The sequence below is a fragment of the Anticarsia gemmatalis genome, chromosome 25, assembly GCF_050436995.1.
Source record: "Anticarsia gemmatalis isolate Benzon Research Colony breed Stoneville strain chromosome 25, ilAntGemm2 primary, whole genome shotgun sequence".
Classification (NCBI taxonomy): domain Eukaryota; kingdom Metazoa; phylum Arthropoda; class Insecta; order Lepidoptera; family Erebidae; genus Anticarsia; species Anticarsia gemmatalis.
The window spans coordinates 3504220-3519996 of NC_134769.1; the positions used below are offsets into that span (position 1 = coordinate 3504220).

The 15777-nt window shown below is 33.6% G+C and overlaps 1 protein-coding gene across 3 annotated transcripts in view; it reads right to left on the reverse strand.

The window, feature by feature from the left end:
* CRMP (Collapsin Response Mediator Protein) overlaps positions 1-15777 on the reverse strand; it is a 60430-nt gene that overhangs the window by 28340 nt on the left and 16313 nt on the right. The window contains exons 1-2 of one of the 3 annotated variants that reach the window (XM_076130974.1): positions 11708-11754; positions 3219-3313 (exon numbers count right to left, since the gene is read on the reverse strand). In XM_076130974.1, coding sequence (XP_075987089.1) covers positions 3219-3313; positions 11708-11731 — 119 coding nt within the window. In that variant the 5' untranslated portion in view covers positions 11732-11754. Of the gene's footprint in view, positions 1-3218; positions 3314-3878; positions 4026-11707; positions 11755-15777 lie in introns of those variants that run through there. The other 2 variants (XM_076130972.1, XM_076130973.1) reach the window with 2 other exon arrangements.

Consider the following 15777-nt stretch of genomic DNA (forward strand, 5'->3'; position numbering starts at 1 on the left):
TTTAATAGAAGATGAAATGAAGAATTTATTGCTGGGATGAATTCAGTACAAAATATATGATGTTTAATCGTACAAATAACCTTTTTTTGCGTAAGTATGTACATTTTTAACCACATGTTTCGTGAAAAGCAGCTCCCAGCATTGAGGCAGTAATGGGTAAAGGTTTTTTATTTAATTGCAGTAATAATCATAAGTCAATGAGGCCTTTTCAACTTTCCCGGAAATCAGTCAAGTGCAGAACAATAATGCCTTATCTATGTATAAGTATTTGTAGACATTTTCCAATGCAATGGTGCCCATTTTAGCCGTTCTTCTAACCAGTCTTTTACGCTTAATAAAACGTACTGTAGCGGAACGGCTACAAGTGTTATTCCCGTTGGAAAACCTCCCGTAAAAACAGGAATCATGCGTTCCGTCTTGCGATCTTGAAACTTTTATCAATACACAATCAATTTCTCTACAACAAAAAAGTAAACCGATCAATGAACAAGTTGATCGACAAATCGCGTGTAACGTGTAAACAAGCCGGCTTGAAGGAAAGTGAAAAACGATCAGATAACACTTACGCGTACACTTTTACTTACGAGTTTCCTATAACATTTGCATGTTGGTAATTATTACGAAAATCACGTTTTTATTGACCGTGAATTTATTTGATGTGATGGTGAAATCATTGTTTTTAGGTCGTGGTGTTATTCAGTAATGTAAGTACATGAAAAGCCTTGACAATTGCATGATAAGATGGCTATAATGATAAGAAACACGAACTAACTAACGATAACTAACAAATAGAATTATTCTGCATCAAAAACCGTATTGCAGTAATCTTCAGTATGAGTATTATTTTATTGCATAATTTTACAATCACCAAGGAAGGCATTTAAAAAGAGATGTAAGTGCGTATTTCCACAAAACATCGAAAAATTTAACCATCTTCTTCAGAAGTTTCAACAACATTATGGTCATGATTATATCAGGAGTATTTACTCTTAAAACATAATATAAATACTTCAATGGACTTTATAAATTATTTTCTCTATATGGTGGTACAATTTCTCTGCAATCTCCTTTTAAGTTACAAACTAATTATACAGTTAATGAGATATTCGTGTCCCATAACTTTTCCTTGAGAAAGTAACGACTTTATCAGAAATATTGTTTTGTTTGTTATTCATTGTTGTGAAATGTCCTAAATCGTTTTCGATGAACTTGTATATTGATTTGGATAAATATAGAACTTGGTTATCCTGAAGTAAGGGGTCACTGAATAGGATCAAAAGAGGCAATCCCAATATTCTCTGGTGCTGAAGAAATGGTTGTCCGACCAATATTTTAAAATGTTCGTTTGTTTATATAAAAATAAAAAACAAACAAACTTCGGACTACCTACTATTGATAAATAATACATTTTTTTTAACAAAAGTACTTTAGCCCAACCCCTTAATAGAATTCGAGGATACACTACCTATCGCAAAGCAGTCTATCAGTCAGTATTGCTTGATTTAACTAATTGTGTTTTTTGGACTAAAAACATAATAGTTGGTGCCTCTATTTTATTATTAAGATTATAAATCATTTTGAAGACGGTAGTGTCAATCAGGATGTTTGTTTTTGATGTCAACCTTTAATTAATGACTGCATTTACTTTGTCATAATACTCATTAATTTGACAGACATCATTTATATCCGTGTTGTTCATGGTGTTTGTAAACTACTATTCTTATTTAGTGTAAAAGTTTCGTGAGAGTTGCGTTTTTTTGTACTATCGGGTCGATAACAATCCGAAATCAGAGAAGCAATTCTCTATTACTATTGACAATCTATCGAGTTATCGAGAATATTTGCATGAGAATTTTAATAACGCCCCTAGTATATTCCGGTAAAACTGATTCTTAAACTAGATGGCAGTTCTTAACTCGATACCGAGGGTAGAAAATCATGTTATGGTTTCCAATAATTCTATCGGTTATTGAAGAACTATCGAAGTAGTTTCCTAAGAATTAAAAGATTAGGTCGAACAAAAATACTTCTTGATCGATGTTGTTTCTTTTAAAGATAAACTATATACAATAAATAATGTGCTTATACAAGCAGTATTCAGTCTATAAAACTGTGTGTAAAAGTGGTTAATGTTCCCGAGTAAGTAACAAGTTAAATCGGGAAAGTAGGTTACTGCGATGGGCAGATAGCCGCCTGTTCGCTGTCAATGCAGTTTTAAACACAATGCTTAATGGATTTCTAGAGTTTTCTTTAAGACGCTCTTGACTGGTTTTGAAATATCGGATTAAAAACGACTTCCAATCCCGATTTCTATTGATTGAGGATATGTGAGAAAAAGGTTTAATTGAGTTCAAATGTTAACGAGAATAAATATTAAATAGAATCTGCTATGTATTGAAGTTTTTAATTGAAACAATTAGTCAACATTGTTACAGCCGTTTCACCCCTTCTTAATAAATATTGATTAGTTTAACACGTAATCTATTAGGGAAGCTATCCGACACTTATCCGTAAAAAAATGAAACTAGCCATTAATTTACTTTCATTAACGAACGATGACATTTCTTCCGTATTCCTGTAAGTCCTGAGACAACTAATATTATAACTAGTAAACAAACTTTTAAGTCAAGAGCAATATATATTTGTCGCAGGCCAACGTTCTTATTGCAGTCTTAACAAGGGATACCCACTATATCCAGCCTGCTTCAACTGTCTGCATATTTACACACCCTCCACTATCTGTAGATGTTATTTCCGAGATAGCAGTATGATTCATACAACTGCATCTATGATTCAGACCTAGGATACATATGTATACGTATATTTAGGTTTATGGTGTCGCTCTGTTAATTGTCTACGACAATGCCCTGAATAGAAATAAAGTGAGTTCATATTCAAGCTAATCTTTGATGAATATGGACTAAAAATAGTACTATTGCTATGTACGTTTTAATTAGATTTAAATTAAACGAAGAATGGTTGTGTATTTGCCAGTAATTTGGTCAAAGGAAACCAATTTCCGTGAGAAATTTCTTGCTAAGTCACCTTTACGAATTTGGTAGAATGAATAGAATGCTATACATCGATATTAGCAGTCTTTGATTTCGATTTTAGACGTTATTTGGCAAAGAATTAATTCTGTACCATTTGCTGCTTATTTTAAACGTGCCTTTCGTCTTGGTTCTGTAGCCATTTAGAACAAAGTGTTTGCAACTTACTTGATGATCCCATCCTCAATGTAGACATCCAGATCTTCCATTCCATCATCATTGACCACCTTTCCATTCTTGATGAGCAGGCGATTCTGCGAGCTCTGGAAAGAAAAAAGACAGAACATTTTAGAATGATATTTAGGATTGTGGATAAGTGTCCAGTATAAGAATAACCTGTCTGACAGGTACCGTCAAGTAAATTGGAGAAAAAAAAAACTGTCGTATCTCCTCCTGATAAGGTAGCTGGTATCGAATAGATACCTACCCAAAGTGGTGACTTTTAACCATGAAATTTAACCTGCTGTTAGAAATAAGTCAATCATTACTCAATAGCTAAACTTTTTTGGGATTTATTACAGAACTTGGCTAGGTTTTCTGGCAAGGTACTTTCGAAGGTTTAGCGAAAGAAATTACATCGTAATTTCGTGAACTCCAAAACGATTTTTAGGGCGATATTGCGTGCCATAAAAATGAAAGACTGCGGGTATATGTTCCGTCACGAACAAAGGGATCGTTAGTATTTGAATAATATTTTGTTAGTAAGAATATCTACAGTGCACAGAAATGTGCGAATGAGTTTAAGCTGACCAAAGAATGTCACGCCAAGTTTCAGTACTGAAAATAAAACAGTCTAGTGCAGCTAAATAAGTTAAAAATAAAACTCACTTTTATATTTATACCGGATACCGAATTCGCGTTAACATCAACTGTCATTTTTCAAATAATAACTTGACCAGTACGAAATAGAATAGAAATTCGCGTTTTTATGTGGAATGGCGTCGCTGGCGACCGCCGCGTACCACGAGACCGACTGAAACTGAAAATGTGATACCGAAAATAGAAGGTGGCTCGTCCCCCTCGCCTCGTTGCGTATATGTATATGTTTTTACATCAAATAGAAAGCGATAAACGATGTGCAGATATTGCAGTCTTGTACGCAGTTTTAAATGCAATATGTTCGTGTATTAAAATTTTTAATGACGTTACATATTTTGTTCTGAGTAGCGTTTTACATATTAAATTACACATAGACCAAGAATATGATTAACAAAATGAAAAGTCATGTTGCATTCATCCAGTTCGTGTATTAAAATATAATCAAGAATTTCTCCCTTCTTATTTTTCTTCGCTTGTAATTTATGTTTCGGTTTGTAGTCTAATCAAGTCTGAGATTAGGGTAATGTGTTTCTTGACGGAAAGCATTTCGATGTGAGTTCTTTCTGGTAATTAAGGACACAGTTGTGATTGGAATGATTGCGGCTGACTCATTAGTTGTTAATTAATGTGTTAATGGAAGGAACTATTAACTTCATCCTGGGTTAAATTACGACTATCACATGCTTAACAGTTTTCTTAGAAAGTTGGATCATGCGTTGTTTTATGACATTATAGTATGGTGTAGATTAAAATAATGTAGGGAAATAAAAGGCAGCGTACGTTTTGACAGAAGGGCATTAAAAAAAAATTTGTTTAATTTTGATTCACCTCATTTCCTATTATTTTATCTATACTAAATACTATATAATTATATGGAAAAAGATTTTTTCACCAAAGTCTTGTTCTATAATTATATGAAGAAAGGGGTCAGTTATATTTATTAATTGGATACTAGAGGTCGCCAGCGACTTCGTCCACGTGGAAACCCTTTCGTGTCAATCCCGATCCCTCGGGAACTCTGGGATGAAAAGAAGCCTATGTGTTATTCTGGATCTTCAGCTACCTATATACCAAATTTTATCGTAATCGGCTCAGTAGTATTTGCGTGAAAGAGTAACAAACATCCATACATACAGACATACATACATTCTCACAAACTTTCGTATTTATGATATTTAATAGGATTTCATGCAACGATCTTTACTTCCGTACTACCGGTTTTACACGGATTTATATTATGTATTAGATTAATACCGCATCGGTTTCATTAGTTACGATTACTTGTGTTGTATAGTTTAATAGCTACAATAAATTAATGGCTTGGTTTACTCGGTTAATTACAAGATATCATGTCATTGTTACCTAATATTAAATTTTGAGTAAGTGCTGTCCAAAATATGATTGATTATAAATAATTGAATGTTGTTGTTGCAGTATTGACAGACCATTTTGTAGCTTGTCAGATTAAAGAAGATATTAGAAAACTGAAAACATAAGTACTACTAATGTCCTCCAAGCTGATATTCGGCCACGACGAAAAGTTTCATTGAAACTGGGCAACGGTTCAGGACTTCGTTTATAGTGTCCAAGTGTGTGCACTATACCTACACTAGCTATCATAGCCCAGTGGAACGGATAACCGACACGACCAGTGTCCAGAATATGTCCAGGAGTGTGCAGGACCGACGGCTCTACGTGCTCTTAGGACAATTACTGCAAAAGTCTTAACAAAAACCTTTTTGGCTCAACCTGGGATTCGAACAAGAGACCTTTGCGCGGCAGTCGGATACACAACCGACTGCTGTACAGAAGCAGGCAACGTATTTCTAAGGTATTAAAGAAAGGTTGCACTAAAAACATTAAGACTAAGTTTAAATTATAAACGAGCACTTGATTCATAGCTACACCACCGTTGAGATCAATCAGAGGCAGTTTTTATCATTAAATAATAAAAAGCAGAAAACCCAGTCATTTAACTTTCTCGTAATAAAAATCAATCTGTCAATCATCCATGTCGATTACAAACAATGTGTTGTATAAAAACTTTTTCCCATTACTCCATAACAGTAGAAAAACCGGAGCGCGGGAAAATTGCGCGCGAAAACAGAGACGGCCATTTTGAATACTTTCTCAGTTAGTAAAACAGTTTGTTTCTACGACATTGAACTGTTACAGTTGTTACGATTGCGATTTTAATTGCTAATTGTAATTGTGTTGCGTAATGACTGCTTTTACATCGTTTTTGTTGGCAGTCTTCATGCGATTCAGTTTTATAATGACATGCGATGCAGATGTGAGATGAGTTTACGATTTAAATTAAGTTTCATGGTCATGTTTTTTCGTATTTTATTCTCGTACAGAACATTTTGACGAAGAATTATTGTGATATATTTATCTGAAAATTATTCAGTTAATAAAATTAAACGTCTGAAATTTAGTTTTTATTTTGCATTGTTTGTTGTCAGGCCTTAAAAAGTAAAGATTATTTTTTCCTCCAAGAATAAAATTATACAATAGGTACACATACCTACAAAATACTTAAATGTTCTTTTCTAATCTTATCCTAGCGCCGACCCATTGACACTATGTCCATGTTAATTCCCTTTGTCACTGAAAAGGTTGGAACACTGAAAAGCTTAGGTTTTGATATGGAAGTAATTGTACTTTACCCGTGACTATCCTTCCGCGGGACGAAGGTATGGTCACGTATGTTTTAGTAAGTTTTTTTTGTATAGAATCTTGCAATCAGCCTTTCGACTATAAGCAAATGCGTGGTGATTTTGAGATGGTTTTAATTAAGTAAATATTTAATTTAAGATTAGACCCATGTTACTGTAACCCATAACCCGTAAAAAGTAAAAACCCATCACAACGTTACGCTACAGAAGCCCGTAATAGTTGAGCTATTAGCATGACGCCACATAATTGTGTGACGTCACAGACCCATGATGGAGCGTACGAAATATTAATTAAGAGTCCACAACGAGCTGAGTAATCAAGGTGGGGTATAAAAACTGCTGCTTATTAACATTTTTAAGGTAGGTTAATCTAAATAATATACTATTTTACCGTTGTATTAAACCGAGAAGTAAAGTAGCTAGAATAGCTTCTATTGTACCAGCTTGGTGCCATTTTCGCTAATGCAGCAAAGAAATTCTAAGTTAAAGTGACGCGCGAAAGTAGTAAATTGTGTTCGGAACTATATTTTAATGTATTTGGTAAGTATGTTATTATCTATCTACGAACGCTGAAATAATAAGATTTATGTTTTGGAGTTAAAGTGGAACGATTTTTTGGAGTTAAGTGGAATAACCCCACTAAAAACATGGTGCAGAAAGAAGCCAAATCAATTGTATTCCTTATCCAAATTTATATTGAAAAATACGAAATCTGTCTCCCTGTTGCGTTTTCACGGCAAAACAGCTGGTGCCAAATTAAGAAATTTTTCTCTTCAAATTAGGTGGTATTTATTAAAATCGAATCCCTGAATACTTATCTTTTGCCCACATTGCACACGGGCGGGGTCATGAAGCTAGCAGGTAGATTAATTGAAAAATAAAAAATAGGGCAGCAATGCCAGAAGGGTTCTTGATAACAACGTTTGAATGTATGTCGAGTGGTAGCGGATTCGAACTCGATGTGTTTGACACTGACCTCCTTGTAGTACAATGTCAAGAGTTTATTAATGAAACTGTTGAGAACTATTATACAATAGAAGCTAGTATTACAGCTAATTGGTGTTGAAACTTTAGCTTGCTGTAATATTGTAATGAAATACGAGAGTTAAAGTGGTTCACAGAAATTTATGCGACTTCAAAAAAGAGGTTTTAAAATTCGGTCGGAATGGTATATTTGTGATCATTGTTATACTACTATCTAAAGAGAAAAAAAATGTTCTTTGGTATATAACGAGAACTACTGAGAGTAGGCACATAAAAAAAGCGAAGAACTAAAATGATTTATCGGAAAATAAATAAATATCGAGTAGAAAAAAGAAGTATGAAGATATCATTTAAAAACATATAATTTAAGTAGTGAAATATTCCGTGTAAAATATTAGCAAACATTAGAACTAAATTTGAAGTAAGATAGTGTTATCGGTTAGCTAAAAACATACTAAATTATGTTTTCATAAGTTAAACACTGATAAAGCAAATACGGGCACATACAGCTATAAACTGTTTTGATAAAAAAGAACAATATGTAGGTATGGACTATAGGTACAGGTCGCGTCATATAAGTTTGTGTATTTGAATACAGCAACAAGGATGCGAAGTAGGCGAAAATGTAAATAAAAGACGGAGAGGGAAAGATAAGGATAGAAGACAGAAAGGAAGTCTCTTTCCGCCAAGTCAACAAACTCTGGGCTGCTATAAAAAATATTGATACCCGAAGATCGAACCCGAGACCACATGATCAGTAGTCGGATACACTATCGACTGCACCACAGAAATAGTTAAATACTGTTACGTGAAAGTAAATATTATTATTGTAGTTTACATAATATAACTTCACGATAGTGACCTCATTAGGGCACTGTTATAGGCACGTTTGAACTGAAATTTCAAGGTAACTGATAACATCAATCTTTCGGCTATTGTGCCCACTTATTAAAGTAACGTGTTTGGACATCGAAAATAACTCATTACTGGTTACACGTGGTTTTTTGTGGAAAGTATAAGGAGGAAAAAAATATGAACTGTTTTGTCATGCAATGAGTAATTATCACGTCAATTACGGTTTATGGTTTTAGGCAGTTGCTTCATTATTATTGTTTATGTAGTTCTGGGTGCTACTTTTTATTTCTAAAGCGAAACACAAAATGTAAGACTTGCTGCACAAATATTCGGTTCCGCAATATGTATCGAACGACAAATCTTGCAAGCTTGTGACGATCGGGATAATCATACAAATTGGTTTTTGCCGCCCGGTTAGGCCGATTAATGCCGAACCGAATTTGTGTGTAGCAAGCCTGATGTCAAATAATATTCGGATTTGGATATTACTGTTAACTTAGTCTAGTAGTAAGAAAAGAGAATGATGATAATATAAGGTATCTGCAGCATTATTGAAAAGGTTGTTTTATCCAAAAACAAAACATAGCACATAGAAACATGCTTCAAACTTTTTGCTTAAAACATCTTACCTTAAATGGTCATCGACTATCGATTCCACATATCATTTTGAAGGTCAGATTTAAATTCAAATTCAATTCAAACATTCAATTCCATTCAAACAAATTTAAAACCTACCACGAAAAACACCGCTTTATAAAAATCAATATCTTCCGAAACGTTTCAGGGAAACAAAGCTTTTTGGGTCAAAACAAACCAATAAACTTTAATATTCAGTATCCCGGTATCGGAAACCCTGTGAATTTACACAAACGGGCTCTGTATAAATACGTGTAAGCTGTAGTCTAACAACTTTGTGGAGAACCTTGTTTGCAAGGTTCACGTGGAGGTATACAAAATTCAGAATTTAAAACAAATTAAAATTAATGACCCGTTGTTCTAATATTATAATAAACATGCAAAGCGAAAGTTTAAAAGATCAGCGACCCGCAAGCAAGGATGCCTGTTTGATACATCCTGTTTTATTTTGAAAATGAAAATACACAGTTATTAATTATTAAAATATAAGCAATCCGTGTTCCTATGGTTCTCTATTAAGTTGTCGGACTATAATATGAGGATTGCGCTGTGACCGTTGCCGGTCTGTTGTCAGCTATATTAAGTGCCTTTGTCAGCAGTTATGATAAACTGGGTTAAGATGTTACGACGATAGGCTTGCTGAAATCGCATAAATGAATGTGAGAAATGAATTAAGTTGATATTTCGTAAAGAGATAAATGACGAATCTTTCTGTCTTTGAAAATGTGTTTCACAGATATAATAGCCAATTACTATGAGACGTTTGTGGTGATTTCTATAGTAAGCGTATTTTATCGATTAAAATTATTATTTTGCAATGTTACCATTCTATTTCTACTGTGAATGAAGCAAGGGAAGTTGGTAAAGATCGTAGGTATGGGAAGAAGGCGTCTGAATGTGTTTATATTTATATTCCATTGTTTAAATCCAAATTAAACCAAAGTGATTGCTAAATAAATTGTTAGTAATCATATTCTGTCGTAATAAGTAATTGCTTTCTTTTCAGTTATATACTTTTATTGCTGACTGTACAACACGAACAGCAAAGACTCAGGACAAAATGTTTGTTTTACTAAAAGCAAAATATCATGTTACCGAGTTGAAAGAGAAATCGGAGTGGCTTTCCGTCTCTTTCTCACAAAAGAAACTAGAGAACATCAAAAGGGGAAAACTAGTAGTCAATTAACTTCGTTACTAACAACAATCCCTTGACATTCTAATAAATAAAGTAATTTTATACTATGTTTATCAGATCTTCAGCTGAGATTTCGGCTTTCGGTGAATCCAGTCCTAATTTTATGGGTGGGCAATAATCGTTTTATATACAGGGTGAACACATCATTTTTCTCCACCAAGTACTCTCTCTTCATGGAAAGAGAACTTTAAATATTTACTTAACATAACTTAGTTCACAGAAAAAAACATTATTTTAATATTTACTTAACATAACTGTATTCTACTTGTATGTACATTCAAAAGATTTTGATGAAATCGCACATACACTACAAACTAAATCATCAAAATTCAGGAGCCTCATGAAATACAAAAAAATGCTTCTATTTTCTTCACTAATTGAAGCACATACTCTGTTATACAAATAACTTTCCAGTGCCCTATTCCCGAAATTTTTCAGCCCCAAAACACCAGTCCCTTTTTCACAAGAATTACTCATAAAGTGAACAGGGGTGGCTTTATGTTCCCTGAAGTATTGAGGGGTCAGTAGCCAGTACATAGTCGTGTATTGTACACATGAATACATAATGAATTCAATCTGGTCATTTAGTATGCTGTATGTTAAATAAGTACTTTAAAATGAAGGACACGAATTGTAGTGGAGGAGGTCACCTATTGTGAGTTTGTGACTAATAATTTAGGTTTGTCTGCTTTAAATTTTAATGCTGGTATAAGATTATTTTAAGCTATTGTATAAGAGTCCCGTTTTTTTTTATTAAGAAGAAAAAATATAAATACACAATGACAAGAAAACAGATTAATAACAAAAACAGACTCCCGCATTAAATTAACCTGTGAACTTTTCTCCTACTAGTAGATTTTTAGTCGTTCCTTTCGTTCCGATTTTGATCTTACGAAAAATAAAGCACTTAGAAAGAAATGCATACAGCAGTCAATAGAATATGAGTATGATTTATGTGCAGTAGGTATCAAATACACGAGACTTAAATCCACAATATTTGTAACTCGAAAGTTTATCTAACTCATATCTACGAATTGAAATGTCCAATACTAGCGAACCAATTCAGTGCTGTAGACAGCAACGTTATTGGAAAAAATGAAAAACCAGCGGTCGTAACTAACAGGCATCTGTTATTGGTTTGAAATACGTGTTGTATAACCTATTAAAACTATAGGTTAATAACATTTCTTTTATTTTATTTCATCGTCATAGTTAAGTACTTTAGTCATAATAATTGTCATTAAAATTAAAGTCTCATTGAAAACCAGCGCTGAAATATCTTCGTGGTATTGCAGCATATAGCTGAATGAGGGCCTCATTGTTGGCAATACGTGCACATATTGTTATTTTTTTTATTGTTTATATTTGTTTATTGCCAACAATAAAATTATTTTCATTTTATTTAGGGAGAGATTTTTGCACAGGAAGACGTTTTATTGGGAAACAATTTTTCAATTCAAAAGCAATATTACTTATTTTCAAGAGCTTACCATTTCAACCATAGGCATGTCCATTTTCTTAACAAGTTTAAACGATACTAAATACTTACAGTATATTTCTGTATTGATAATGTTATCATTCTTAAGAGAGTATTGTTATTACTTGTATACAAGTGCGAATGATAAGACGGTTTGTTGTTAGTGATTTTATCTCTAAATGTGGACATAACTAGTTGACTAATCTTGAACTTGGAATGGAGTCAAAGCCAGAACTTTTATTCTATTGGTCTTTAAATCTTTGAATGATTCTGCACGGGTCTACTGTATTTGTAAGTAAAGTCTATTTAAACCGCTAGCAATGCCTATTCTAGTCACAATAGGGGATTCTAGAAACTTCCATCTATTCTGTAATTAACTGGTAACTTAATGGTAAAATTATATCAGTTTATCGGTCTTAGTCGTGATCAGATAAGACAAACAGGATTTCGCCTTTATAATTTTATATGATGGCTAAAAACTTTGATAGAACAGCTATTATTGAATTTAATATTATTATCTTCATAATAGAATCTATAATAGAAAGCCACAAAGAGAAGACGTAGCACAATATTGAAATATACCAGTTTCTAGTTTGTCACTTTACAAGATATATGGATCCTTTCACTATAGTATTAAAAATACGCTTTAAATTAGGTTTCTAATAGAGAAACTTGGTATCGCATAACTTGTATGCATTTATTATTGAAGTATACAGAAAATTCTATTAAAATTTGATTTTCATATTACTTTATTGAAAAAGCCTAGCGGTATACTAACCTTTATAGGGCATAGTATAGGCAAGACCTATACTATGGTTATATATATAAAGGTATTAACCAATTCATATGCGAACACGAAAGTATTAAGGATATAACCATTGACCACTTATTCAGCGTTAAACTTTTAAATAGGTTATACGACTATGTCTTTTTTTTCGTTAAAATCTCGGCATAGTAACAGTCAGGATATGTCATTGTTTAATTTATTTTTAGACCATGCGAATTAAGCAATCAATAGAACATCTGTTAATTAAATAACAACAACATAGCACATGGTTACGACGCGAAACAAATTGAAAAAAAACTGGTGGTCCAATAGACGAATATGTAGGACATCAAAAAACATAATAACTAGGAAAAGAGCTTGTAAATAAACGGCACTATAACCAAATGTCCAGCCTGCATCCTTATCCTGGGACCACCACCCGTAGGTGGTACTAACCGGACCACACCAGTCAGTCAATATTGACCATCAATTCGTGAGAAAGCATCTGTGACACCTCGGGTTAAACAAACGGTTACGTAGTCTTGCATAATAAAACAAGTCTAAAGATAAAATAAACATTGTGTCATCAGCTGACCCACTTCTCATCGTGGCTTGATGTTATAGCGGTAGAGATAAGATTATCTGGTTTGAGGTTTGGACTATTTGGACCAAATTCTTTAGATTTACCCGCCGTCTGTGCGCAAATTAATTGCCAGTTTGGTAAGAGTATCAAAGAATAAAATTTATACAATGAAGAAAACATTGGAGATGAGTCATGGAAATCTGTAAATATGCAATTTCAAAAGGACGCAAGTCTTATGTATTTATAATGTGATATTTGCTCTTTAAGAAATTGCTTATCAATATAGTTTTGTCTAATATCATCTATGCAAATGAATCAGCCTAACCAAAGCCGCATTTAGAAATGGATTTAAAAATGTAGAAACTCCTTCCAGACGACTGCTTTTAAAAATGCACCAGACATACTATACAAATGAGAAATGCGAAGAAATGGCATAACAATGGGGTTGGGGCGTCTCCTTATGACGGCATAATATGAAGAAAGTCACGCGACTGAATATTCTTTCTTGCAAATAAACTAAGCAGACTTCAGTACTTGTTATGACAATTATGTTCATACTTAAAAAAAGTATTTCCGTACTAATAATTGCTCTTATGTCGTGGGGACTTGTACAAGCACACAAATAACGAATACAAAGTATAACCAGGTCGGAAACAACTATTTGTGAATCGCACAAATATTCATTCCGGATAGGAATTGAACTCACGACCTCAGTACACACATTAATAGTGGTTTGGGGACAAGCATAACCACGCCATGGATGTCTCATATAAATATTATAACGTAGCTTATAAACAAAAATACTATCGGTATCCGTGGCGCAGTGGTTTAGGTCGCCACGTCGCTACCATTGCGTCGGGACGTCGTGGGTTCTATTCCCACACGGAATAATTATTTGTGCGATCCAAAAATAAATTGTTTCGGGTCTGGTTGTTCTTTGTGTCCGTTGTTTGTATGTTTCTGAAAGTACCCGCAACACAAGACCAATTCTTAATGTAGGAGTTGTCTTAAAAAGAAGAATACTATCGCATAGAAAAGTTATAATTAGGTATGAAAAATTAAAAGTCGGCTTACCAATTCAGTCATTGGAACGTCCATATTCACAGTTCACGAATGTACAACTAAATATAAATGTTTATTTTCTGCACTGATAGCGCTATCAACACTCTTAAACATTGTTATTTTTATTATGTAAGCGAGATGATAAAACTTTATTATTATTTTCTTAAGAGTTTTTGTCAGAATTTAAATGAAGTGACTACAATTTTACTAACAAGAAATACGAATTACGATAATCTTTTTATGTTTATCTTTTTCTTTTTATCTTTTTATGATTTATTACCCGACGTTTCGATCGAGTTGCATCGATCGTGGTAATGGGCAGGCTCAATTTTAACAAAAATTTTGATATAATATGGTATACAACTCTTAAACTATCCACCGCACCGCATAGCCAGTACATTTTGTTTGGTATTATGTGTACAAGCCGCGATAGTTTAAACACACACAACTAGTAATACATGTTATTTGCAGCAACTGAAGTATAAACCCTTATACAGTAGTCGTTTTTACAAAACAAAAAGTTGTATCAAGCCTTTTGGAAGATTAGACAGTACCTTAATTGCTTTCTTTATCGCCATTTCATATCAAGTTATAGATATCTGGATTCTCAGTCCAGTTTCTATTGCATTTCTATAAACTTGTCAGTTCGGTCATGTTTGTTAGTGAGCAATTAAATCTTTTCTCCCATACTTATGAATATTTATAAGGTTTCTAGCGGCTTGTCAGGTATCCATGTGTGATACCTTGATGAGATTATGGTAGAAATAAGCCAACGTACAGAAACGATTCTGTACAATCTGTACTGTCGAGTATCGACATTTTGACACTTAGAATGTCCGTCAGAAGTCGTCGAAACGTCAGAGGCGCTGATCAGATTTTCATAAAATATTTCTCGATGACAGGTCGGTTGCCGGTAGTCGATAGTAGTAGAGAATCCAGCTATTGGCTTTATTAATTAAATAAATTAATGTCATAATTGTCTATATCTCGGACTCTCTCAATTGTTGCTATTTGATGTTTATAAATCCTACTTCCTAGTAGTATCAGAAATATGAAAGTTTGTGATGATGTATGGTACATGTTTGTTACTGTGTCACGAAAAAACTAAGGGAGGGATTATAATAAAAATTTGGTACACTGAGAGCTTATAACCTGGATTAAAACTTATGATACTTTTTACCCCGGGAAACCTTTTCACATGGACGAAATCGCATGCAGAATCTAGTCAATTAGTAATAATGATTTCGTAATTACGTTAAGATCATTCAATTAATATTTTATTCAAGCGTGAATATCGATAGCAGTTTAGTCTATCTGATGATCAGTGAAAGCTTTAATGAATAAATAATGTGATTCCTATTGACAACCGACCATGATATTGCCACAAAATACTATTAAAAGTCAATTAGTTTGAAGTGACAAAAATACCAAAACTATTATCGTGTCATATATGTATACAGATGACTTATTGAGGTATTAATGCCATTTTAAGCAGGCGTCAAAAACAATTTAGTTTTCTCATTAGTCATATAAAATCTACTTTTCTCACCCTTCTTGATACAGAAAACTGAATTATTCCGCCCCATCGATCTCGTAAATGGCGCCACGGAATCCACTTCCAGACATTCCCTCTTGCACCCCATAACGATCGTCTCTGCCTACCCTAAATCTT